The 27,965-nt window shown below is 40.7% G+C and overlaps 2 protein-coding genes across 2 annotated transcripts; both read left to right on the top strand.

Moving 5' to 3' along the window:
- The first annotated feature begins 34 nt into the window (after positions 1 to 34).
- Positions 35 to 10,186, top strand: atp1b3b (ATPase Na+/K+ transporting subunit beta 3b). Its single transcript, XM_040129960.1, has 7 exons — positions 35 to 411; positions 4,045 to 4,173; positions 4,533 to 4,631; positions 4,916 to 5,103; positions 5,607 to 5,657; positions 6,337 to 6,423; positions 8,864 to 10,186. Exons 1-7 carry the CDS (start codon positions 150 to 152, stop codon positions 9,029 to 9,031), a joined length of 984 nt encoding a protein of 327 aa, XP_039985894.1. The 5' UTR covers positions 35 to 149; the 3' UTR covers positions 9,032 to 10,186.
- A 2,700-nt stretch (positions 10,187 to 12,886) lies between these two features.
- LOC120792410 (zinc finger protein 708-like) lies at positions 12,887 to 27,062 on the top strand. Its single transcript, XM_040131577.1, has 6 exons — positions 12,887 to 13,254; positions 14,978 to 15,185; positions 15,632 to 16,047; positions 16,930 to 17,008; positions 18,533 to 19,298; positions 25,189 to 27,062. Exons 1-6 carry the CDS (start codon positions 13,132 to 13,134, stop codon positions 25,976 to 25,978), a joined length of 2,382 nt encoding a protein of 793 aa, XP_039987511.1. The 5' UTR covers positions 12,887 to 13,131; the 3' UTR covers positions 25,979 to 27,062.
- Positions 27,063 to 27,965: the final 903 nt, after the last annotated feature.

The following is a 27,965-nucleotide window of genomic DNA, read 5'->3' as shown; positions in this document are numbered from 1 at the left end:
TGTGTGTGTGTGTGTGTGTGTGTGTGTTCAGCCACAGACCGCTCAGGTCCGCTCACTTATCCGACGGATTTGCTTAACCCGGCTTTTAGCCCGCTCAGTGTTGATTAACCCGGATCTGTTTAGTCCCGGCACAACCCCGCTGCGCCAGCATGTCGTCCAGTCCGCAGGATCAGAACCAGGAGCCGAACCAGGAGCAGAAAGAGGAGCCGAAAGAGGAGAGGAAGGAGGAGGCGAAGGCGGAGGAGAAGGAGGTTCAAAATGAGGAGACGAAAGAGGAGCAAAAGGAGGAAAAGAAGGAAGAAAAGAAAGAGAAGAAGGAGGGCAGGAAGGAGGAGAAGAAGGAATCCTGGAAGGATTTTATCTACAACCCGAGGACTGGAGAGTTCCTGGGCCGTACCGCCAGCAGCTGGGGTAAGACAGGCGGCCTGGAGACAGGCGCGAATCCGCTGACAGAAACGGTCCTGGACCTCAGAGACCCGCGAATCTGTCTGTGTATATTTATCACAGTACATCTTCAGTATAGGCTATCTGGCCGATCGTGAGGAGGCCTCACAGCGCGGGTCATGGTCCGGCTCGGTCCGGCGGCTCTGGGCGCTAAGCCTCCGGTCCTGTTGCTGGAAGCTTTAAGGCAAGCCGAACCGAGCTGAACCGAACAGGCACAGTGTCAGCAGAGGCGTTAATGTGTGTGTGTGTGTGTGTGTGTGTGTGTGTGTGTGTGTGTGTGTGTGTGTGTGTGTGTGTGACAGAGAGAGAGAAGCTGATCAATGACTGTGAATTCCAGAAAGCTTAATTGATTTTCATTTGTGTTGGTATTTATTAATACAGCTGATTATTAATAAATGGCAGAATTATACTGCAGGTGTCTGACTGTACTACAACATACTGCAGTACATCATGTATCACATTACAGTACATCATGTATCACATTACAGTACATCATGTATCACATCACAGTAAATCATATATCACATCACAGTAAATCATGTATCACATCACAGTAAATCATATATCACATCACAGTAAATCATGTATCACATCACAGTAAATCATATATCAAATCAAAGTACATCATGTACCACATCACAGTAAATCATGTATCACATCACAGTAAATCATATATCACATCACAGTAAATCATGTATCACATCACAGTAAATCATGTATCACATCACAGTAAATCATGTATCACATCACAGTAAATCATATATCACATCACAGTAAATCATGTATCACATCACAGTAAATCATATATCACATCACAGTAAATCATGTATCACATCACAGTAAATCATATATCAAATCAAAGTACATCATGTACCACATCACAATACATCATGTATCACATCACAGTTAATCATGTATCACATCACAGTAAATCAAATATTTAAACCAAAGTACATCATGTACCACATCACATTAAATTATATATCACATTACAGTAAATCATGTATCACATTACACTTCATCATGTATCACATCACAGTACATCATGTATCACATCACAGTAAATCATGTATCACATTACAGTTCATCATGTATCACATCACATTACAGTACATCATATATCACATCACATGATGTCATGTATCAAATCAGATTACATTAAATCATGTATCACATCACAGTACATCATGTATCACATCACAGTACATCATATATCACATCACAGTACATCATGTATCACATCACATTAAGTCAAATATTTAAACCAAAGTACATCATGTACCACATCACATTAAATTATATATCACATTACATTAAATCATGTATCACATCACAGTACATCATGTATCACATCACAGTACATCATGTATCACATCACAGTAAATCATGTATCACATCACATTACAGTAAATCCTGTATCATATCACAGTAAATCATATATCAAATCAAAGTACATCATGTACCACATCACAGTAAATCATGTATCACATCACAGTACATCATATATCAAATTACAGTAAATCATATATCATATCACAGTAAATCAAATATTTAAACCAAAGTACATCATGTACCACATCACATTACAGTACATCATGTATCACATCACATTACAGTACATATCACATCACATTACAGTACATCATGTAACACATTAGAGTTCATGAAGTATCACATCACATCACATTAAATCATATATCACATCACATTAAATCATGTATCAGATTACAGTAAATCATACATCACATGACATTATATCTTCATTGTATCTCTGCATATTTTCTGAATGAATATCTTGGATATTCGAGTACAGAGAGGAGCAGAGCTGTCAGCTGATTACCACCTGGTCGTGAGGTGGATCAGGTGTTGGAGAAGCCTGCTGGACAGACCTGGTAAACCCAAATAGGTAGTAAGGGTTTACTGGGAACATCCGGCTGAAACCCCTGCCCATGAGGTCTTCAGCTGCAACCTCTGGAGGACTTTTCCTGCATCTACAGGGAATTTTAGGACATGAAGTCTGAGTGAACTACGTTTAAAACCTCCACGGTGGAAGTGGCTGCTCAGAGTTCTGGTCATGGTGGAAACCTCAGAACCAACTGGTGGACTGAAGAGGTTCTTACAGTATTCTTTGGCCCAGGTGAGTCCTGAAGCAGCAGACAGGTATTAGGAGGACAGAAGAACTGCAGCTTCTGGGTCACTGAGGCAAAAACTGAAGAGGAGGTAATGGACTTAAAGGGGTTCCGACAAACCAGATGACTCAGGAAAGGGCGGCAGGGTTTAGTCCAGACTGTTTTCAGCAGATCTCCCAGTCTCAGGTTGTGGTACTCTACCAGAAACCAGTGGACTGTTGCCTTCAGGTTGGGAGGGAGACACTGCCCCAAGTCAAGGAGCTCAGGGATCTCAGGGTCTGGTTCACCAGTGAGGGTTAGACGGAGGTGAGATCAACAGGTGGGTAGGTGCAAGAGTAAGCAGTAATGTCTACTTTCTATTAGACTGTGGTGCTTCAAAGGGAGCTGATCCTGAAGGTGAGGGTTTTGGATTCATCAGTGGATCTCTGTTCCAGAAATCCACTGGTTAATATTAACAGGAGTCAGCTTAGGCCGTTCAACATCTGATCAGGATCCTCTTGGACTCCCTACGGAGGAGGGGACCCAGAACACACTGGAGGATTATATATCCCATCATACCTGGGAACATCTCAGGATCCTACAGGAGGATCTGGAAGAGGTGGGTGGTTAGATGAATGGATGTCTGGACTTCTTTGCAAGTCAAACCTGGATATCAGAGAATGGACGAATTGAGTATATGAGGGAACATGGCACCGGTACAAGTGTGTCTGACTGAGGGAACGTGGCACAGGTGTGCACGAGAAGCAGGGTCATGTGACTGACAAGGGTGAGAAACTTGCTGCAGGCACCTGGTGGACAGTGATTGATCACTAGACAGAAGTCACCTAATTTTAATTATCCATCGATGTTCAGATCTTGGCTCCACCTGTCGGCCGTTTGTTTGATGGAACTTCAAATTTGATCAGCTGATCAGGGAGTCATTTGACAGCGTGATCAGTTTTCTTACATACTATCCTGTGTCCGTGTGACACGCACACACACACACACACACACACACACACACACACACACACATACACTCACACACTAATTCAGCACATTGTAATTACCCATAATCCCCTGCTGAAGCATCATATAACTACAGATATAAATATCCGGTTTAAATTTAGCTTCAGCTGTTTTTGATTAAGATCACTGCAGTTTACATTTATTTCCCAGCATGCTTCAGGTGAGAGGGAACACTGCTGAGTTTGTGTTACAGTCCCTCACAGAGGGAGGGAACATGAAAAAGGAATCAAATGTTTGTATAAAATAAAACATATTTACATGTATTAAATGTGATAAAGAAAAACAGAATGATGGTGGGTTAGTCTGTGTCATATGCAACAAGTGATCTGATTGGACTGGACAAGTTAGTTAATTCCTGAAACACAGAATAAAAAACAGAGACACGGGACGAAATTCACTGCAGGATGATGTTTGTTTTCTCTGATGTGTTTAAATAAAGTAATGTTGGAATTGTTTCGTTCAGGTCTCATCCTCCTCTTCTACCTCGTCTTTTACGGGTTTTTGGCGGGAATGTTTACCCTCACGATGTGGGTGATGTTACAGACTCTGGACGAAAACGTCCCCAGATATCAGGACCGAGTGGCCAATCCAGGTGAGTAAACTTTTAACTACCTGTTTACTTCACATCCATAAAGATGATTTTAGATGTTTTTCAGGTTTGAGTTGAAAAAGTGATTTTCATCCAAAGGAGACTTCGACTTTAAATGAATGAAGTTAATCCAGATATTTGTTTCATTTTATTTCGGTGAAATAAATGATAAATCACAGTGAGGACACCTGCTGGACAGGTGTGAATCACAGTGAGGACACCTGCTGGACAGGTGTGAATCAGTCTGTACCATCAGATGAAGACTGGATGAAGCAGTTGTTGCCATGAAACCCTTCATATAAAGTGTCATTAGTTTCTGTTTTCAGTGATTGATTATTGATTATAGATCGGATTTATTGTAGGTTTGGTGATTCGTCCTCATGCAGCTGAAATCGAATTCAACCGCAGCGACCCGACAAACTACAACCAGTACATCCAACAACTGCACAACCTCCTGCAGCGTGAGTGCGAGGACACACACCATGTCAATCTCAAAACTCTGAGTTTGTCTTTAGAAAACATGTATTTGTTGAAGTTTGTGTGAATAACTGTAGGATCTTGAGGGATGAGGTCTGTCCCTAGCTCACATGCTGATTGGCCTCCTCTTGGACTTCAGAACAGGAAATCCCTTCAGATGAAAACTGTGACCTTCACAATAATTGTCCAGGTTTGCGTGGACAAGATGCTGATGTTTCTCCTCAAGCATAAAAACACTGATTATTATGATGTTTTTTTTTATTTTCAGATTATAATGACAGCGTTCAGGAGCGCAATGACTTGTGTCTTGTGGGTGAATACACTGAACAGGATGACGAACCAATAAAGAAAGTTTGTCAGTTTAAACGTAGTACGTTACGTCAGTGCTCTGGTCTGCCTGACTCCACCTTCGGATACGCCGATGGGAAACCCTGCATCATTATCAAGATGAACCGGGTCAGTTGATTAGGACGACAGAGATCTCAATCTCACTCTCGTTGTTTTACAGGTTACAAGAATAGTTGTTGTGTGTATGTTTGTTTATGATAAGCTGACATGGAAGGTCATTGTCTGTAGTTAGTATGAATGAAAATCAAGAACCAGGTGGAGGTGAAGAATTATTGTCTGTATGTTTAAATCTGTTGGTCAGTGCTGAATGAGGTTATTTCATATCTTATATCATATTAACTGAACTAGGAGGAGCTGTGTGTAAATGCCCTGCCACATTTCAAAGTTAATGTAGTTTAAGTCAGAGTCAGGTTCCCTCACCTGGAGCGCTGATGGTTGCTGTGGTTACCAACAGGTTGATACACCTGGAGCTCTGATTTAGCAAGAAGGTTAAAAACGTTTTCTCAGTCAGTCAGATTTTTGTTTGATTTTAATTTCACCGTAAATCATTATAAATTGAAATATTATAAAATTAAAATAAATAAAAACAACAGCAGCCTGTTTGTCTGCAGGTGATTGGACTGAAACCACGAGGAGATCCCTACATCAACTGCACTGCCAAGGTAACACACGCACATTAAACGCACACGCTATACACACGTCATACACACACATAAAATACACTATACACACACTATACACACATAATAAAAAACACCGCACACACACACATGCACACATGCTACTATACGCACACTATAAGAGACACATTACACGCACACGCTATACACACACATAAAGTACACTACACACACACACACTATTCAAGCACATTATACACACATTATAGAAACACTATACAAACGCACACACTTTTATAAAGAGAACCTTACCTCGTGACATTAATTAGCAGTAGCTCGTTAACCAATCAGACGCCAAGAAACATTTTAGTTGTGGACAGGTTGACAATAAAAACCCAAACATGGTGATGCACAAACAGAAATACACAATAACACTAAATTTAACAACACAGTTTTATAGATCACTGGTCATATTTGTAGTAAAGATAAATGTTCAGAGTAAAAATATTTCAGTTGGTTACAGATATAACCCTGTGATGAGGGTTATATCTGTAACGCATCAGAGGGTGTATATATTTAAATATACATTTACATACATATAAATATACATATATTCACATTCTCTTTCTTATATTAATTAGATATTATTACATATTAATAATAAACATTTATTATTATAACTATATTTAAATCATATAAATTCTCCCTCTCTCTCTGGTAGAGAGACAGTCTGTTACAGATCCAGTATTTCCCATCTGAAGGTCGGCTGGATAAAATGTTTTTCCCGTACTATGGCAAGAAAGTGCATGTGAGTAAAGACTGAGTGATTAGTTTATTATTATTATGAACTGAAAACATTCATAAAATGGGTGTCTTTCTATTTAATATTTTATTTTTATATATTACATGTAAGATCAGAAGGTGTGTGAACCAGGAAAAACTTTCTCTCTGTGTTAACTGAAAATCTCTCTCACTCAATTCAGTTTCATTTTCATTATTGTTTTCAATCTGTTTGCTTTAGTGGCACAACTGTCAGGTGAACAATATTACCAAAGCGTCAAGGACAATTCAATTAAAAAATGAGACAGGAAGAGTAAAATATTGAGTAAAGAGAGAGTAAAATAAAAGAAGTAGATAAAAAGAACAACAAAATAGCAAAAAATCCCCAAAGGACTGTTAACCCTTGTGTGTCCGTGTGTGTGTGTGTTCCATATGTATACTAGGCCATGTCAATATGGTTATTTGCCAGATTCAGTGATGTTTTTTTAATGATGTTGTGTTAATGATCATGATGTTAAGCAGCTAAGTCTGCCGATGTCTCTCTCCTAATAGAATCTGTTGCTTTTCATGCCATCAGCTCTGTGAAGTTTGGGATGAACATATCAAAGATATCATATTCATATCATATTAAAGTATTCCACTTGGATAATATTATATTGGTCACATTTTAAGAGGAAGTGCATCTCTGTCTCTACCTCACCTATCATGCCGTGTCCACAGACTCTTTCCTCTGTTGTTAGCAGGACTTGTGTCGTCCCCTCTCTATGGTTAGACAGTGGTCACTGAGTCTGTATTTGGTGGCGGATCTGTCTCCGCTCTGAGGCTCTGACAGAGACTAAAGAGATACTCTGCCAATTTATATTCATGGTTTCGGGACAGATACTCATTTGGTTTGTTTTGAGTTTTGGTTTGATTGATCAAATGTTCCAGACAGGCATCTTTTGTTAATTTAATACACTGGTGTACTGTGAGTAGTGGAAAAGAAGTGCTGGTCTCAGGTTGAACCGTATTGGATGTTATTTGATCAGAAAGTCTCAGGACGAGGTGACAGAGGGGACTCTTTTGGGGGTTCACTTTTTGGGTTTGTAGTGCCTGAAATCTCAGTTTGTCTTGGGGGCTCAATTTGAGTTGTAACCAAAATGTAAGTATTCTTTTTTTAATGTTGATAATTAATGGGAAATGGCGTAAGTCTGCCCTGCGTGCATTAGTTGTTGTTTTTCTTTGATTCTTTGGATTTTTTTTCGTGGGTGTTTTTCCTTCGATTTGGGCCAAAGGGCCTCTATGGGGTGCTTTTCCCATCTAGTGTAGTCCTGATGACTGAGTGGACCCCAAACATCACTACCTTAGTGGGCGATTGGTTGGATTACCCTGTCAGATATTTTAGGCCAGACTCTAATTGGTCTATTTTGTAAAATTTTCTCTTAACTGCATAAAATGCTCTACATGCTTTTTGTTTCATTGCATACACTGAAAGACCATAGTTACCCGAGACACCGATTTTGAACCCCAGGTAATCATAGTATAGAGTGTGATCTAGATGGCTGTTTCCTAATTTGAATCGAAATTTGGTTTTTCTCAGATCTGGTCTTCTTTTGGAAGGTCATGAAAATTGTATGTAGTAAGTACTGCTCCAGGAGGTCCAGGTGCTGCTGTAGTCCTTGTTGTGTGGGTGACAGCAACACTAGGTCATTAATGTAGATGTTAAATAAAAGACACCTCTCCATTGACTGAAGAGATCTTTAGTTTTGTTGCCAATTTTTACTCCACATTTATTACTGACAGACATCGACTTAATTATGTCATAAAGTTTAGACCCACACAGATTTGGAGAATATTATAAGATAATCCCTCTTACCAAATAGAATCAAAAGCCTTTCTAAAATCGACAAAACATGCAAAGATTTTACCCTGTTTTTTGGTTTACATGATGATTAATTAGAGTGTGTAGGGTGTAACCGTGGTCAGTAGTGTGGTGACTTGCCCTTTACTCAGGGCAATGTGTTCCATAATGCTAAGCTCACACTACACGATTTTAGTCCTGATTTTCCACTCAGTGGTGCAGTCGACGACACTAGTCCCGAGAGCTGAACAACATGTGAACCTCCCCCAAGAATCCCCCTTTCATCCTTTCATTAAGCATATATAGACCTGAAGAGTGACAGAGATTCACTACCTCTTTCCCCATTTTGTTCCCAATGAGGTCTTGATCGTGTCTATGGCCGGTGGTGGGGTTGAGGTGTAAAGAGGCCTGTCCAAAAATGCGGCTGACACCATGTTTCTAATAATATGACAATATCTTTACATTTAGTGCTAGAGATGCATTCTGAATTTCAGACCCTGAATGTTCCATGAACTAATAGAGATTTCATTAATAATTAATTGCAAGTTTAAACATCTCTCTCTCTCCCCCTCTCTCTCCCTCTCTCTCCATGTTAACCCTACCTCTCTCTCTCTCTCTCTACTCACAGCCTGACTATGTGCAGCCTTTGGTCGCAGTCAAGTTGTTGTTAACAAAAGACGACTATAACGTCGAGCAGACAGTGGAGTGTAAAGTTGAGGGTACAGACCTGAGTAACAATGACGATCGGGACAAGTTTCAGGGTCGTGTCACTTTCCGGGTCAAAGTGTCAGAGTAACCGGGCCTGCCAGTTGCCATGGATACCAAATACCGGGTTCACATTGGAAATTAAGCTGCGGTACAGGACACTTTTTTAAACCAGACCTGATTTATTCCTGGATGTCTGAATGTGGTTCATCCTGTTCAGAGTCTACTGAGGAAACCAGATTGGGACCACTGTGAGATACTTATGGTTACACTGCCAGAACCCTTCATATCTGATCCTGGTTCAGACCTGATCATGGTTCAGTCCTGATCCAAGTTAACCTTAACCCCAGATCTTTTACTTGGTGGTCAAGATCTGGTTTCCGTTTGATCTCTGTAGACCAGACAGAAACCAGAGTGACTGTGGTTCAACCTGTTCAGACAGTTGGAGCAGATCAGGTCTGCTGTGGAAGCATGTGAGCCATCTGTACAATGATGTGTTGTTTTAAAATGTATAAATGTGATGTAATAAAACAGTGATATGATCCCAGCACAAACAGTGAAATCACACTAATCACGGGGAGACTGAAAACTAAACACTGAGTTCAGTAGTGTTTCTCCGGGTTTTTTGGTGTAAGTAATCAAATGTATAATGATAGTAATCTGATTACTGATCGTCTGTATGTAAACATTGTAGAATACACAGAGTACTGTGGTTTATGCAAACGATTGCCAAGAGAAAATTCATTGTATCAGTACAAACTTTTCATAGATAAATAATAATATGAAATGTAATGAGTGCAGAAAGTCACAAGTGTTAATGATTCACCTGAACGGTAATTCTAGTTTCCTGTCTGAGAGTGAAGCTTCAGGGTTAAATCTCCCCCCTTCAGCTCCTCACTGGTTTGTCATCCTTCAGCTTTGAGCAGAAATACTGCATTTGTTTGAGTTTGAGTTTTTTCACAGTTAAGATTTTGAAATATAGTTCATGAATATAATCAGCTCCTCTCTCTGTGTTTCAGCCAAACGTTGTACAGTTTTTTTTAATGTGATTCCATCAACTCGTGTTGTGTGATTAATGAATACCATGACATCATCAGCAGAGGTCTAGTCAGGCCTAATTAAAAAGTCTGTTTCATCATCATGTCTCACTGCTGTTTCAACCTACTCCGAAGTTTCCGTTTCTGTCGTGAATGAAACAGACTGAAGGATATTTCTGTTTGCTAGAGGAAGAAAAACAAGAAACATGATAATGCATCTGCTCCGCTGCAAATAAAAGGTGAAGATCCAACAGTGCCGTCCTTTATCGTAAAAATGTTTCCATCGTGATGTCTTCCCGAGTTCCTATCGGCTGACTGATGCTAATGCTAAAGCTAGTCATACTGTCGGGATTCATACCGCTCTGTAGCTGTGCAATGCTAATGCTAATGATGATGGTAATGATCATACTGATACTAACAGTTTCTGATATCAGATAAACGTTATTGATCGTATGCAGGGAAACAACTGTCAAAAACAGCAGAAGTAAAAAAGATTCAAAGTAACATGAAAGAACAAGAATACTACACATATACTTCTACTATATGTTCTAAAAAACAACGAGTGCACTAGATAAAGTACTGCATAAACAAACATAAATAAAGTGTATCAAGATACTTAATCCCAAGTAACGTTAGGGGACAAAAAAGCCATAAAAGAAATTTAAAATTTGATGACGGTGTGTTGTGTCTTCAGCTAGCAGCTTTAGCAACATGACATACAGTCATTTTATTACACTGCTAATGCTAATGCTAACATAATAAAAGTGGGAATATAGAAACATTGTAAGAAACAAGCTAAAAACTCACAACTAGACACATATCACAAAATAGACAATAGGCAACTGGATGTAACAAATGTCAAATAATTGTACATCTCAACAAAGTTGAAAATCTGAAAAGACAATTATATATTATCTTTAACAGAGGAAAATAAAAACAACCCTCAGTTTCTTTTCAGCTCTGTAGCCAGACTGACAGAGACTCATAACTCCATTGATCCATGTATACCTATAGCGCTCAGTAGTGACGACTTAATCAGCTTCTTTAATGATAAAAATTCTAACTATTAGAGATAAAATCCACCACCTCCTGCCCTCAACCTGCACCGATTTATCTTCAAACACAGGAACCTTAGAAACAGCTGTAAAACCTGATGTATATTTAGACAGTTTCTCTCCATCGACCTTCACCATCTAACTTCAACGACTTCTTCATCTAAACCATCAACCCGTCTCTTTGACCGCATCCCAACTAGGCTGCTTAAGGAAGTTTTACCCTTAGTTAGCAGCTCTTTACTAGATATAATCAATATGTCTTTATTAACAGGCTATGTACCGCAGTCCTTTAAAACAGCTGTAATTGAACCTCTTCTTAAAAAGCCCAAAAATAATTTCCTAATTGCATCAGACAAAGGACTTTTCTCTGTACTTGTCATGTCAGATCTGAGTGCTACATTTGAAACTATTGACCATCACATCCTATTACAGAGACTGGAACATTTAATTGGCATTAAAGGAACCACTCTAAGCTGGTTTAGGTCCTATTTATCAGATCGATTTCAGTTTCTGCATGTTAATGATAAATGTTCCATATTCTCAACAGTTAGACACGGAGTTCTACAAGGTTTTGTGCTTGGACCAGTTCTATTCACCTTATATATGCTTCTTTTAGGCAATATTGTTATGAAAAATTCCATAAACTACCATTGTTATGCAGATGATACCCAATTCTATGTGTCAATGAAGCCCGGTGAAAACAATCAGTTAGCTAAACTTCAAGCATGCCTTAAGGACATAAAGACCTGGATGACCAGCAACTTTATGCTGTTAAACTCAGACAAAACTGCAGTTATTGTGCTTGGCCCCTAACACCTCAGAAACCTCCTTTTTAACAACCCAAAATGCTGCACGTTTAATACTAATAAACTTTGCATAAAGTTCATCGAGCCGCTTTGCTTTGCAGTAGCGGGGCAGGGCTTCAGGGCTCTGCAATGCATGAAAATAAACTAAGACCCTAAAATGATCGATCCACTTTATTTTAAGATGCACATTTTAAATGTTACGAACCAGATAGGCCTACATGTATTTTTTTATTTGTTTGCGAATAGTTTTTATTCGGTTTTATTTTATCTGAGAATATGTAGGCCTAACGCTGAAGGAAATTCTTTGTGTTTACGTGTTACAACGTAGGCTTGCGTAATATTTACTTATTTTCGTATTTTGCTCGTGAGTCTATTGATGGGATTTATTTAATTTGAAATAGTCTACTTTTCAATAAAAAAATATCATAAAAATACATGCATTGATGATGTCATTCTTTATATAGCCTGTCTATCAGTTGTTTTTAAGTTCAATAACAAACAGATGTAGAAGCTTAGAATTTAAAATCATCAAAAATGCCATTTCCTTTTATTAATCCCAAAAGACCAGAAAGTATTGCTGCAAGTTGCGAAGGTGTAACTGGAATTTCATATTTCTTGAGAAATTCTGTATAAATAAATAAAAGTCCTTTTTCATTTAGTAATTGTGTCACCAATAATATTTCATTTTTAACCCAGCTATCAATAAAGACCGTTTTATTTTTATATCGAATATCTTAGTATTCCAAATTAAAAAATTATGGGGAGAAAAATTGTGTTTATAAATAACTAACCATGACAATAACACTTGTTTATGGTCGCTGGCCTTTTTAACCGGGATTTTATTTACATACAAATTGCAATGCAGAGGGAATTCAGAACCACCCATTTTTCAAAAATAAGTTCTGGAATAATGTACAATAGTTTATCCTGTGACTCGTGACAACCCTTGTACCGAGTAAAAAACCACATGCTAACACTTCCGGCGAAGACTTTAAAATAGAATTCCCGATGTACACGGTTTGGTTCATTTCTATTGCGACTAGGAGAAACGAACCGTAAGCGGGACTCATCAGAGATAACGGATTATTGGCCGTTGATGAGGAGGCTGTGCGACCTCTGTCGCGGTGGCGGTGAACCGGATGTAAACCGCGAGTCCGCAGATTAACATCCTGACCGATTGTTTTCGAGACTTTCTGCCACAGTGACAGACACACCGCTGAACCTTGACCAGAACAACGGCTCCGAGCCCAGTTAAATACGGTACTGTTGTCCGGCGGGACGGAGCAGACCAACATGGCGGCGGTGAGAACTTTCTCCGGTCAGACGGAGCTGATCATGCAGGCGGCGGTGGAGGCTGTGACCTCAGTCGTCCAGCAGAGACTCGGACAGCGGGGGACCGATGGCGAGGACGCCGGGGTGAGGAAAGACGTTAGAATAAAATACGGTAAATTCAGTGAAGACGAGACGGAGGAAGTTAATCTGAGAGTGAAAAGCTTTGGAGGAAAATCCGCCCGCACTTCCTCCTTCGGTTAATACGGAAAACACCGCAAACACTTTGTTAATGTGTTGTTTAGAGTGAAAATTAGTTTACAGTGTAAACTTTTATGAAACTGGACATTTTAAATCAGACCGGATACTTCTGCTGTCCACGCATTTTTACCTAAATAACCTCCGACACATGGACGGCCGCCATCTTGTGTATCCAGACAACAAACAGCAGAAGTTTTTTTTTTTATTATTTACAAAACTAAGGGAAAGTAGAGGAGACTTTGTATTGTGGCACTCTACTGTGTAAAAACACACGGAACTATTATTATTATTGTTATTATTATTATTATTATTAATCACAATATTAATATTAATATTAATAAATTGTCAGGAGAAAGAAAACGAGGATCAGTAATCGTCGCGACTTCCGGTATGGATCTTTGATCTTCAGAATAAAAGAGTTAAGGCGTTTGACAGTGTTTTTTTTAATAATAATGATAATAATAATTAGGTCAGGTATAAACACTGAATTACAGTACTAATGAATAAATTGTGCCTTTAAACACTACTATTTTTGTGATTTGACCCCTGGTGGGTTAATACAAACTTAACAAACAATGATGGAAGAAGTACTCAGATACTTTTTAAGTAAAAGTACTAATATTACACCGTGAAAATACTCCACTAGAAGTAAAAGTCCTGCATTCAGAACATTGATTAAGTAAAGCATACAAGTATCAAAAGCAAAAGTACTCATTCAGAAAAATGGTCACTGTCTGTGTTTTACTAGTATATATGATGTTTCTGGATTAATAATACTGCTGCATTAATGTGTATATTGCATTTTACTGTTGTAGATGTTTAAGACTCAGCTAATTTGAGCTACTTCATATGCTGTTGGGTAGTTTTAACCTATAGCAATGCATTATATTCTATAAGATCCTGGTAACATCTCTGTCCTGTGAGAACCACGTATCTCTAAAACGGCAGCTTTTCATGAAATCAGAAAAACAGCCTGTTTTCAGCTTTGTGACGATGCATTTTCCAACTGATCCAAGATGATTTTTAAAATAGTTTATTTACCTTAGGAGTTAAGAGAATTTTCTCAACCCATAAAGGGATACACACATTCATTCAGTTTATCACAAACATTCAAATTAAACACATTTAAAGATACATGCTTTTCACTGAACAGGAAGGGTATGAAAAGTAAGTAGTAACTTAAGCTGTAAGACAAATGTAGTGGAGTAGAGGTATAAAGTTGTATACATTGAAACAATCAAGTAAAGTGCAAGTACGTCGGATTTGTACTTAAGTACAAAGTGCAAATTGGTTTCTTGTTTCACTGATGAACTGTTTACAACATAAAATATCAGCAAATAGTGAAAAATGTCCAGAGCCCAGTTGACATGAACATCTGGCACAGTGGAGAAACAGTTTTTGTTTTTTAAAGTAAACAGTTTTTCAGTTTTTAAAAATAGTTACCAATAATTTTCTATCAGCCAGGTAACTGACTGATTGTGTCAGCAATCAACTATTTGGCCTGTAACATTCTATGATTTAATACTTTAACCAGAAATACAATGGTAAAACTCAGAACAGACATTATTCACTCTATTTATCTTTAAACCTCATGTCACCTGTCTTGCAGATTCAGCTGACCACCGTCCTTAACATGATGTCCAGAGAGGCTGTTCGTAAAATCTGCAGAGTGTTCAGAGAGCTGTACGTGAGTCTAGAGAAGGAAACCAAAGCTCTGAAGGATGAAGTGAAACGTCTGGAGTCTGAACTGACCAACCAGAAAACATCTGCAGCCGAGAAAAAACAGACTCAGACACTGTATAAGATCAAACCAGCAGGTTGGTGATCACAGGGAACTTGAACGCATCATAATGTGAGGGGGGGGGGGGGGGGACTTGAATGCATCATAAAACGAGGGGGAGAATATTTCTGAAGCATCACAGGATCTTAAAATCAGTCAGAAATGTACAAGAAAATAGTTTTCTTTGGTTTAGTTGAATAAATATTATAAACACTGTAAACTGCCATGAGTTAAATGTTAAAATATTTAGTTTAAGTATAATTTCTATTTGTGTTATCATATACAGTTCAAAGCTAAATTCATCAAAAGTAAATTACACCACACGTTAGTAACCTAAGGCCAAAGGGCTATCAACCGAAACCCCAAATTAACTTTATGAATTTATCCACAAAATACAGAGACACAGTAAAAAAGGATCTTTCTTTAATATATTTTGACATATTTATTATCTGACTGGATTTTATGATGACCTGAAACTTACAGATGGACCCTCTCTGTCACTGGACATCAACCAACCAGCTGCTAACCCTGCAGCTCTCGCCATGGCCATCCTCAACTCCACCAAACCCACACACAGAGCTGGCAGCAGCCCCCAGGTCCCTCTGGTCATCATCAGCCAGCCGCTCCCCGGACCACTCGCAGCGCAACGCAGCGCCAGCCCCCAGGTGCTGCAGGAAAAACCAGGTCAGACCGCTGGTCTGGCTGACATTGAGACTGAGGTGGTTTTAGAATCCATCCGGATCTCCACAGACTCTGATGGATCACCAGATTTGATCCAGTCCTCCTCACACATGACATCACTTCCTGTGGTTAATGATCAGTCGACCAGTGAGCTCACAGGTGTGTCAGTGACAGTCGGTGAAGACCTGCCCTCGCGTGAAGAAGAACCAGCTGGGGATGTAAGTCTGATAATCAATACTGATCAATACTGAACACGTTATATTAAGGGTGTAGCAGCAAACACACACTCTCCCGTAGGCTGTCGTAGTTCACTGGGAACCCGACATTTTCCCACACAGCTGCTGTGAAAGAAGTGGGCGGGTCCTCTAGCTCCTGACCGACTCAGTCAGGCGCCAGTCACCTTGAGCTAACCTTAACATGGCATGTTGCTAACTTGCTAATGGCGTACAGTTTAAGGTTTCTGGATGGAACTTGCGCTTGTGAAATTTGGTTCTGCATAACGTTCCTCATTGCACATAGGATATCGTGTATTCTCTGTACAACTGCATGCACCTGTACCACAAAGTTTCAGGACAAATTCATGTACCATCACAACCCTATGCTATACATAGTGTTGCATTTATAAGATGTAAATCTTATTTATAGGTCATGAAGCTGCACCTGTAGGTTAATGAAACATCATTGTTTATTTTCCTCACGTTTATATCGAGATTTTGTTTTAACCCCCATCTAGTTTATTGTTATGCTTCCAGGCTGGCGACAAACATGTGGCTGGCGTTTTTCAAACTTCTCATCACTTTTAAAATCAGCAGAAATAAAATCCTCAGTGTTTATACTATGTTTATACTTGTTGTGGCTACAGAAGAGGAGGAGGAATTTTCAGTCTGTGTTGTTGAACTTCCTGTTGATCACCAGTTATTAATCACTGATTACATACTCTGTCTATGTTACTGAAGATGTAATAAATGTGATCAACAAAGCAGTTCTGTATTGGACAGATTTATGAAACGAGACAGGACTGAGGGTATGTCGGATTTGTATTAAAACCTGTAACAGTAGAATCAATGCTTTTCTCTGATTTCTGGCTTTGTGCTTTTCAGGAATCAGAGGTGAAGATGGAAACTGTTGAAGAAAAACCTGAAGATCAGACATTAACTGAGATTCAACCAAGCGAGACAGGTAACTGGACATCTTTTCTGAATCGAAAATCTTCTATGTGGGATTCAGAAGGACTGATCACTAGACCTATTTCTGTTCTGAATTGGTTTGAGAAAAGCAGGTAAAAGGAGACTTTGTATAGTAATAAAGAGATGAATGTGACACAGTAAAAAAGGGAGTCAGACTGAATATCAGAGGGTTAAAGGAACAGTTCAAAAAAGAATGATGGAAGATGCTCTTGTTTACTGTGGAGTCTATCTAAAACTCCACTGTCTGTTTCCTGAAGGATTATTTTAAACTTTTATTCATCAAACTTTGGCTTCATGAACGGGTTCTGAAGTTTAAAGACCAATAACACAGTAGTTCGCCGCTGGTACCAGTCTTCAGAATATTTGTTACTGGGCTGTGAGAAATGATGTGATTCAGCAAAGGCGGCTGAATAATAACTGTAAAACTTCATAGACTATTAAGGCAGTTTCCTGTCAAACCCCCACCAACACTACACTCATTTAAACAACATCGGTACGTACATTCTGCAGAGCGTTAGAGCTAAATACAAAAGCCATCCTGAATGACACTGGGAACCTTTCTACAACAGATGGTCAAAGAGAGCACAAAGCTGCTTCAAAGAAACAGTCCGTTTCTGCAGGATCCCGTCTTTGTTTTCAATATGTTGGCTTCTCTGTACAATGAAAAACGTGAGTCCTGGCTGCTCTCCAGTCAACATGAGCAACACACACACAATATACAGTCATAGTAACACATTGTCACAGTATACACGGGTACAGGTACGCAGGAAATCAGTTCTGAATAACTAGAACAGTAATGCAGCACGTTAGTGTTTACCTGCAGACTGTTGAAAAGTTTCATTGTCTGAGGATAAAAAGCCATTAAAATGAGTGGTCAGTTACCTGTGATATCTCTTACCTGATGGCAGCAGTGAGAACTCGTATTGTCTCTGATAATGGCTTGTGCTCTTGTAACTTTGACTGTGGCAGGATTGTTGGTGACAGACGAGCTGGTTTCTGTGTTTCTGAAACTGCTGATCTCCCGGGATTTTCACACACAACAGTCTCTAGAGTTTTTAGTCCAAATGGAGCCAAAAACAAAAAAACATCCAGCGAGCAGCAGTTCATGTTGACGAGAAAGGTCAGAGGAGACTGGCCAGACTGGTTGGAGCTGACAGAAAGGCTACGGTAACTCAGATAACCACTCTTTACGACTGTGGTGCAGTCATATCAACATGGACCAGAATCTCAAGGGATGATTCCAACATCTGGTGAAATCCAGGCCATGAAGAACTGAGGCTGTTTGACAGTGAAAGGGAGTAACTACCAGTATTAGACTCCTGTTCCTAATAAAGTGCTCAGTGAGTGTATCTCATCCAGGTGTCGCTGATTAGAGCTACTTGTTATTTTGAATCCCTGCTTAACAATATAGTTGAGTGGCTTCAGGTCAAAGACAGATGGGTTATCAAACCAGACTGTAAGAACATTTTCAATAGTGCACACACTTTCTAATGTAAAACCTGTTGTCTCTGTGCAGGTCTGAGTGAGGAGGAGCAGAAGGAGGTGGAGAGGAGGAGGAGGAGGGAGCTGTACAAAGAAAAGAGGTTTTTCTGTGAGCTCTGTAACAAAGGTTTCCATCAGAAACATCAGCTGAGGAAACATGTGTCGTGTCACCTCAAACCTTTCCCCTGCAACTCCTGTGATAAAGGTTTCTACAAGGCAAAGACTCTGCAGAAACACCAGCTGAGCCACCAGCTGAGGGAGGCTCAGGAGAATGACCCTGACAAGCTTCTGCGCTGCGACCAATGCGACAGGAAGTTCAGACTGCTGCGGCAGCTCCGAGTCCACCAGGCGTCTCACCGGCTCGAAAAGACGCCGCTGAAGTGCCATGCCTGCGACCGCACCTTCACCTCTTCCAGCGCGCTCCGCTATCATGAGGTGTCGCATGCCAAAGTCAAGCCCTTCATGTGCGATGTCTGCGGGAAGAGTTTCACCAGGAAGAAGAGCCTCCGAGAGCACCAGACAGTCCACACCGGCGCCCGGCCGTACCCCTGCCACACCTGTGGGAAGAGCTTCTCTACCGCCAGCAACCTGCGTGTCCACAAGAGGTCGCATTCAGAGGAGCGGCCGTTCAAATGCAGCGAGTGCAACAAGGCCTTCAAGTGTAGGATGGGTCTGCTGCAGCACAGAGTGGTTCACTCCGGAGAAAAACCCTTCATGTGTCAGACCTGTGGACTGAGCTTTGGACTCAAGTACAACTTCCAGAGACACCTGCGCCTCCACAACGGAGAGAAACCCTTCAGGTACCCACACACAGCATGAAGGCATATTCTGTCTGCACACTTTCAACACGACACAGACAAACACAACCCAACTACAACACAACGGAGAAAAACCCTTCAGGTACTCACATGCAGCACAAATGCATTAATTACCTCTGTCTGCAGAATTCAGTCACCTCGATTCAAATTTATTTATATAGCACCAGATCATATCACACGTTATCTCAAGTCACTTTACAGAGCAAGGTCAAGACCTGGCAGTATTATAGAGAGAAACCCGACAGTTCCACCATGAGCAACCGACCGATTGGGTAGAGGCAGGGGAAAGAGAGGGGGGAAGTGAGACGAGAGACAGACCAGGAACAGCTGTAGATACTGTTGTATTCCAGCACTATCAGACTGGTTGTTAGAATGATGATGACCAGGGGTTAAAGTGGGCTGGAACGAATCGTAACGGTGTTGCGGCAACGTTGATGAATAAGTAAATAAATAATAATTTGGGTCAGTGGACCATTCAAAAGTCAATAAAGTTTTTACCATCCCTATCTAGCTGAAAACATTGCAATGCAGGCACCACACAAAAATGTATTTTATTGATTGATTGATTGATTTATTGTAGTAGTAGTAAGACTAATAATAATAACTGAAGCAGCGGGTGTTGAGCAGGATCATGGGGCAGTAGGAGCGACAGGAGGAAAAGACGAGGAAGAACAAAACTAAAAAATACATGTAGGCCTATCTGGTTCGTAACATTTTAATTAGGGCATGCTGCTGGCGACATCGCCTATTGCTGGCTCAGGTCATTTTACTTTTTATGCTTTTTCGGAGCAGTGAAGTGTGCAGCTGCTGACTTAAAATCAAAGGTGCCAAGTTTCTCTCCACAACTTGCAATGCACCTAAACCTTGTGACCTTGTTCTCCCCAAGGCGACTTTGTTCTGATTAGGTTCTGCAGCCGGGAACCCTCTCTTTGTTGGCACACTGGAGACGGGGATCGTGCAGGCTACCTCAGCCAGTGTGATCCTCTTGGGATAGATTTTGCTGAAATCACTGATGAGGACTTCGCAGGCGGATTAGAAATTCAAGCCTCCAGAACTGCGTAGCGCTGTCATCACAGCGATGGCACCTCGTCGTGCTCTTGTGGCATGGATGAGAGGGACTGTGCCTGGTGCTGACTCGTCCTCGCTGGTAATTTCTTGGTCAAAAGGATAAACAATGGTTCAGATGGCTGGGACAGCATATTCTTGAAGCACTGAGGGGACGGAGTGATAGTGAATCAGCGAAAGACGTATTTTTTTAAGAAAAGCCGATAAACAACTTTAAACAATTTATATGACAATATGGCACCGAGAGCCAGATTAACTGGGAGAAGGAAGGTTTAAATGTTGTCCTGTTTCTCATTTCAAGTACAATGAGGGCTGCATTTAAAAATAAAATGCATAACAGAGATCTTTTGAAAAAATGTGCATCTTAAAATAAAGTAGATCGATCATTTTAGGGTCTTAGTTTATTTTCATGCATTGCAGAGCCCTGAAGCCCTGCCCCGCTACTGCAAAGCAAAGCGGCTCGCTGAACTTTATGCAAAGTTAATTCGTATTAAACGTGCAGCATTTTGGGTTGTTAAAAAGGATAGCCCTGTTTTATGAATGATGCTATGCCTTTTGCACCAAAATACAACAATTAGGCTTCTACTTACAACCCTGTGTCTTTGGGTGTTGGAAGGGGTTCAGAGGGACGTCGAAGCACTTAAGTAAATCCAGTGAATCTTCAGGGAATCGGTCATGTAAAACATCTATTAAATGTTGAATATAGCTCAGGCATTTTTGAAAAACTGAATGGACCCGTCACCGGAATGTGTCATTTTCACATCCTTGTACGCGTCATCTTGGCAGTAACTGTGTTAATGCCACCACTGATGCGTGAACCATAGGTCAGATTGTGGCCAGATTGACCTCGTCTTTATGGAAAACCAAATTAAGTTTCGTCATCACCGGTAGCACGTCAGCCAGTGCGTGAGTCAAGGAAATGGAGCAGTACGGCTGGATTTGAACCAGGATGCCTCGGGCTTGGGCATTTCCTCCCAGGGCCTCTTCATTTAGGTCTATTTAGCACCAGAGCAGGCCAGTTGCATTTGATACCCTCCACTGCCCTGTGCAAGGATAACCAGCGGACAACACACGGCTGCTTTGGGCCCGTAATGTCTTCATCACCCAGTGCTGCTGTCAGTTGACGGAGGCGATTGGTCCTGCCGGCTGAGTGCTTGTAAAAGGAGTACACAGAGGCAATTGTGCGCTTGCGGGCTCCTACCTGGTCCACAGCTTTTGCATTATCTAACACGGCCAGCACAGCTCGGTGGGCAACACAGTGCACCTGAATGCAAAACGCACTCTCTCTTCAGAAGAGCACCAACTCTTGCACGCTTTCCCCATCATTACCCTGGTCCCATCCGAGCCCAGGCCAATGAAGCGGGACAGCTCCGCATCCCTCTCATGGAGCACAACAACCAGTTTGTCAAATATACACTGTGCGGTCCTGGAGCGCACATCATAATTGCCCAGAAAGCACGTCTCAACTCTTCCTTTTATTTCCAGCTTGACATATATAATCAGCTCCTTGTCAACACTGATATTTACCGTCTCGTCAGTTATAATTCTAATGAAGTCACTCCACTTTATACTTTCATCCGGCCGTTTCATCACAAGATCTAGCACCTTTTCCGTGTCATCGACAGAGTCGCTGTGCCGGTACAGTCCCTCACTTGTGACAAAATCTGGAGCCTTTACTGCTCACAGTAGGTCAGTCGACTCCACATACTGATGACATCCAGTGTGATTTTTGACCATGTGAAATACAACTTGTAGCTGAGAGCACAGCTTCTTGTTGGACGTTTTGTTAGCTGTTGTCTTTCATTGCGGTTTGCTGTGGCGTTAAGTCGACAGCCAAAACGTGGTCACTGCACTGACATGGCTCAATGAGAGCCGAGATTCTCATGTTTGTTGCTCCTTTGGTGAATCCATACTTTCTCCCCAAATTCTCACAGTGTGAGCAAAACATTTTTTCCTCCCCATATGTGATGATGCACCTCAGCCAGGGGAATTTCCTTTCCATTCGTACGTGAATGCCCGACATTTTTGTTTTTTCTCGGCTGGAGTCACGGCATCAGCGGTCTCTGTGACTTCAGACTGTATGTCAGACTCATCGTTGTCCTTGTCATTAGACCCGCTTGGTTTCAGAAAATACTTTTTAAGCTTTGCTTGTTTGGCCATGTCTGATCTCTCTTTCTTTCGTTCTGCATGTAGGCAAGCCTATATGCTTAGAGGGAATTATTTTCACTTGACATTATGACCGCAGAGATTTAAATTTGTCAGACTTCAACAGATTTGCCCGGTCAAAATCCGGTAATTACCAGATAGCGGAAACGTTGGTTTAAGGCAAAGTACAATAACATCAGTTTTGTCTGAAGTTAGAAGTGAAAAAACAACAGGTCATCCAGACCTTTATGTCTTCAAGATGTGTCTGAAGTTTGACTACCTGATTAGTTTAATCTGGCTTCATAGATAAATACAACTGGGTTTCATCCTTGTAGTAATGGAAGTTTATGTGGTGCTTCCTGATAATGCTGCCTAAAGGAAACGTATATAGGGTGAAAAATGTTGGAAGCCTGTGGAACTCCTGGACTAACTTTTGTGTGCATTGAGAGTTACTGTTAACATGAGGAAACTAGAATCAGTCTGATAAATAGGACTTAAACCAGCCTAGTGCTGTTCCTTTAATCTCAATGACATGTTCCAGTCTCTGTAATAAAATCTTGTGAATGATGGTGTCCAATGCAGCACTAAGATCTAACAGGACAAGTACAGAGACGAGTCCGTTGTCTGAGGCCATGAGAAAATCGTTGGTGACTTTCACCAGTGCTGTTTCTGTGCTATGATGTACCCTAAATACTGGCTGAAAATCTTCAAACACACCATTCCCATGCAAATAATCACATAATTGGTCCGGCAATTGGCAGCAGCTTTTTCAAGGATCTTAGAAAGAAAGGGGAGGTTAGATATGGGTCTATAGTTGGCTAAAACATCTGGATCAAGAGTAGGCCTTTTAAGCGGAGGGTTAACTACCGCAACCTTAAAAGCCTGTGGTACGTAGCCTGTTAATAAAGATAAACTGATCAGATCTAATGTGGAAGTGTTAATTAAAGGTAAAGCATCCTTGAACAGCCTCGTTGGAATCGGGTCTAAAAGACCAGTTGATGGTTTAGATGAAGAAGCTGTTGAAGTTAGCTCAGAGAGATCTATAGGAGAGAAGCAGTCGATTCTGATGCCACTGTACTGGACGATACCCTGTGCCATTTGTGGGAAGGAGGCAAAGTTTTTTTTTCTCTCTAATATTTACGGTGTTATTTGTAAAGAAGCTCATGAAATCGTCACTACTGAGCGCTATAGGAACACATGGATCAATGGAGCTACGACTCTCTGTCAGTCTTGCTACAGAGCTGAAAAGGGACCTGGGGTTGTTTTTATTATGCACATATACACCGTATAGTTTTGATAAAGAAAACTGTTTTTGAATCATGTTTTGCCTTGACTTCATGTTGACAGAAAAAAAATTATTAGAATTGAGAATTGTCCATTAAACTGAAAAAAAAATAAAAATCAAGATTTAACTTTTTGGCCATATCGCCAAGCCCTAATCAGAGGTTACAGCTCCAGAGGCCTGAACTACGAAGCGAGTTAAACAAATCCAGTATATCTTTTCGTTATCTGGCTTTCACTGAGCCTGGATAACCCGTATCAGGAAGCTGGTTATCAACTGGCTCCGCTGACTCTGGTTTTCCTGTCCAGCGACGAGCTCGTTCATGTGAAACAGGCGGAGATGTTAATTACAAGCAACGTCATCAGAACCATGGATAAAGTACTTAATCGGCCATGAGAAAACACGGTGATATCTGCAGGTAAATTTAGTTACAGTGACATCCAAAGGTGGTATTCAACAAGGAGAAATGTAAACTATCTCATTATGTAACTAGAATAGAAACACTAGAAATAATTTCCAATGATTAAAGTTAGGCTAAGTATGTACTGTTAATAAATATAGGAAATATTGAGTTTCCTACTGAGTATTTTGCTCGTTTGTCTGATGATGAACAAACTATTATGAATGTGTGATGCAGATAAAAAAGAAAAGTTAAAGTAAGGTCAGACTGTTTCTGCTGCCAGAAATGGATTCCACTGATCTATAAAAATATCTATCGCTCTTTGTCATTTATCCCTTTACTGTAAACTCTTTCGTCCCTGTCCGGGATCCTGTAGCAATTATGACTCTGGTTTCCCAGTGATCTGACTGGTCAGTAGTTTGGCTGCCGATAGGTTTTGATCCGATCCTCTGAAGTTGGGTAGAGCAGGTTAGGTCTGCGCCGTTAGTTACCATGGCGATATACCCCGGTAAGAAGCGAACCGCTGTGCTAACCCTGAAAACCCAGGTAGGGTAACTTCAGGGTTAAACCACAGATCCTGCTTCGTGGAGCAGGTCTCAGATCTGATTTTGCAACCTTTTGTTTATTGTGGAAATTAATGTTGCAAAAACAAATACCTGTAAAACACAACGCAGTGCTAACGTGTATAACAGTAAGAGTTTAAAAGTGGGAGTTGTCGGCTTCGGTTTGGACCAAACCATAAATTTGCATCTTCAAGGATTTGACATATTCCACCTATAAATGTATTCATCTTTCTGATGCATGTGCTTTGCTGATAATGTGAAGTGTAGAGAGCTGACAGGAAAGAGACGAGAGATTACGGTTTCAGTCAGGCCACAAGGTCGCTGCTTTTTCCGCCTTTAAACTGAATGATTTTTTTTTTTTTTTTTTTTTTTTTTAAAATCCACCTAACCTCCCGTATTTCTGTCTTTCTCTCTCAGGTGTGATAAGTGCGGGGAGGGGTTCACAGGGACCTGGGCTCTGAAGACCCACATGCTGGTGCATGGTGTGGAAAAGCCGTTCATGTGTGATCTGTGTGGGAAGACGTTTTTCTACAACTGTCAGCTGCAAAAACACCAGCAGCTGGTTCACGACAGTAAAGATGGAGGGAAGGATGCAGGGCAAGGGAGACAGAGGCCGACCGGGGTCAAACCTTTCAGCTGTAAAATCTGTATGAAGAGCTTTAGCAGCAGCACCACGCTGAGGACACACGAGAAGAGCCACGCCGAGAACAAAGAGTTCACCTGTGACACCTGCGGGAAGGCTTTCCACCTGCGACACCTGTACCTGTACCACATGAGGCAGCACAGCGGCGACCGGCCGTACGTCTGCAGCGTCTGCCAGAAAGGTTTTCTGCTCTCATCGCAGCTGAAGCAGCATCAGCTGCTGCACACCGGAGTCAAACCTCACAGGTGTGAACAGTGCGGGAAAGAGTTCAGGACGCCGCAGAACTACCACCGCCACCTGCTGGTCCACACCGGAGAGAAACCCTACCAGTGTGTGGTGTGCAGCAGGAAGTTCAGGCAGTCCAACCAGCTCAAGTCTCACATGCAGATCCACACCGGCGTGAAGCTGTACTCCTGTGACCGCTGCAGGCAGGGCTTCTCTGACTCTCGCCAGCTCAAAAAACACCGCTGTGGAGACGACGGTCCGAGCACACTCGAGTCCTGCGGCAAACACAGGAAACACAGGGACGAGTTCCCCTGGACACAGGACTTCCCAAACCAGTGACATCTCAGATCTTGATCGGGGATCAATAAATATTATTAAAGATCAATAAGGATCCATAAGAATCAGTAGGGATCAGTAATGATCAATAAAGTTCTGCTTCTCTTCTCTTTGTTTCTGAGGGAGACGTTGGGGTTGATGTCAGTCTCATGTCTGTGTTCAGTACAGAGTCAGTGGTTAGCTTAGCTTAGCATGAAGACTGGAAACCTCCACTGATTCCCATGGTAGATCCGATTAAATCTGAAATGAACTGAAACACAGTTTGTGGTTTGAGGGAGACGTGCTGCTGGAACTACTTCTCGGTCAACAACATTGTATCCATCCGCCCAGTGTTTAACATAAAGACGTGAGACTCAGTCAGGTCTCTGGTTTCACCCCTTTCATTTGAAGCTGATCCACTGTAAATGTTGCTGAACACTCACATCGCAGCTGATTACATCACTGTAAAGTTTACAGAAATGTTGCTGCGTTTTGCTGAAAATCTAAGAACTGAAAAGAAATTAACAGTAAATTAACACTTACCCCCCCATATTTTATTCGTGCAGCAATAAACTGAGATTTTTTGAATGGAGTTTGGTTCAGAGACATCCTACTCGGGTCTAAGAAGAGAATAGCAGACTGGAATAATACAGTTTCTCTCAGTCCTGGATGATTTTCAGAGACCATCAGAGTCCAGACACACCAACACTTAGTTTGTATGTATATGTTTTGAAAGCTGAAAGTGAACGTGAACCTGGAGTAAAAGACAAACTGATGCATTTTCTCTGGAAAAAACACATGAACACTGACGATCAGGCTGTTTAATAAAGTGACTGTTCATAGATTCTGTTACTGCAGAAATATTTTTTCATGTCATGTTTCCATGTGTTTGTTTTGTCTTTGAGCTCAGCTGAATTTAAACACTTGCTGCTGTCTCTTTTTTTTCATCACCATAAAGGTACAGTCTTGCACTACACCTGTGCACATGTTGTATTGACTGATCGCATTCCTCATTTTCTACAGTATATTTTTCACATTATTCACTGTTACTCTTATGTTTATTTCGTCCACAAAATGTAAATGATGTAAAATAAACAAAACACGTTTGTATAATATAAAGTTCCATATTTTCAGTGTTGTAGTTTTACTGCTTGTCATTTACAATCGATAAGAGTTAATAGCGACGTTAATAACTAGAATGACCGCCTGGTGGTTGTTCGCCTCCAACAATCAGTCAAATTGCAGGAAATATGGTACACAATCTATCCTCCTGTTTGAGTTATGGCGTCGAATAATGGTCTGAAAAGTGTTTTTCCAGATCATTATGCTGTCACAGTGAAGGTGACCTTTGACCTATTGGGTATTAAATGTCATCACGTCATTTTATGTTATTAGACATTTATTTGAAGTTTGGACATAATTAGCATATGAATTCTGAGTTATATGAGTTATGGCCAAAACATGTTTTGTGAGGTTACAGTGACCGTTGACCTTTGACCTCCACATTCGGATCACTTCATCCTTGAGTCCAAGTGAACTTTTGTGACAAATGTGAAGAAATTCCCCCCAGGCGTTCCTGAGATACCGCATTCACGAGAATCGTACGGACGGACGGACGACCTGAAAACTGTCGCCGGCGAAAAAGCTTATAAATAAAAAACAAACATAAAAATTAAAATTGTATTAAATAGTGTAAAAGTGTGTTAAATTGACTTGAAATACATTTGAAACGTGAAAACATTCTTTTGTTCATATGCCTAAAAAATTTAACACAAACTTTATTTATAAAATCTCCATCTGTACAAATAATGTTTGCCATCAAAATCATATCTGTAAGATATTAAATATTTTAATTTGGTTGAACGGACCAAAAATAACATTACGGATGTTTGATTAAAGCAAATGAATGAAGTTTCATTTTAATAAGCTCAGGAAAGTCTACAACTATAAAGTCAAGACTTATATTTATGAAAATATAAAAGGACATTCCGATGATCCAGTGTTGGTTTTC

Source organism: Xiphias gladius, chromosome 7, assembly GCF_016859285.1.
Source record: "Xiphias gladius isolate SHS-SW01 ecotype Sanya breed wild chromosome 7, ASM1685928v1, whole genome shotgun sequence".
In the NCBI taxonomy this organism is placed as follows: Eukaryota; Metazoa; Chordata; class Actinopteri; order Istiophoriformes; family Xiphiidae; genus Xiphias; species Xiphias gladius.
The sequence above is the reverse complement of the archived record's forward strand: the minus strand, read 5'-3'. Positions and strand labels throughout refer to the sequence as shown.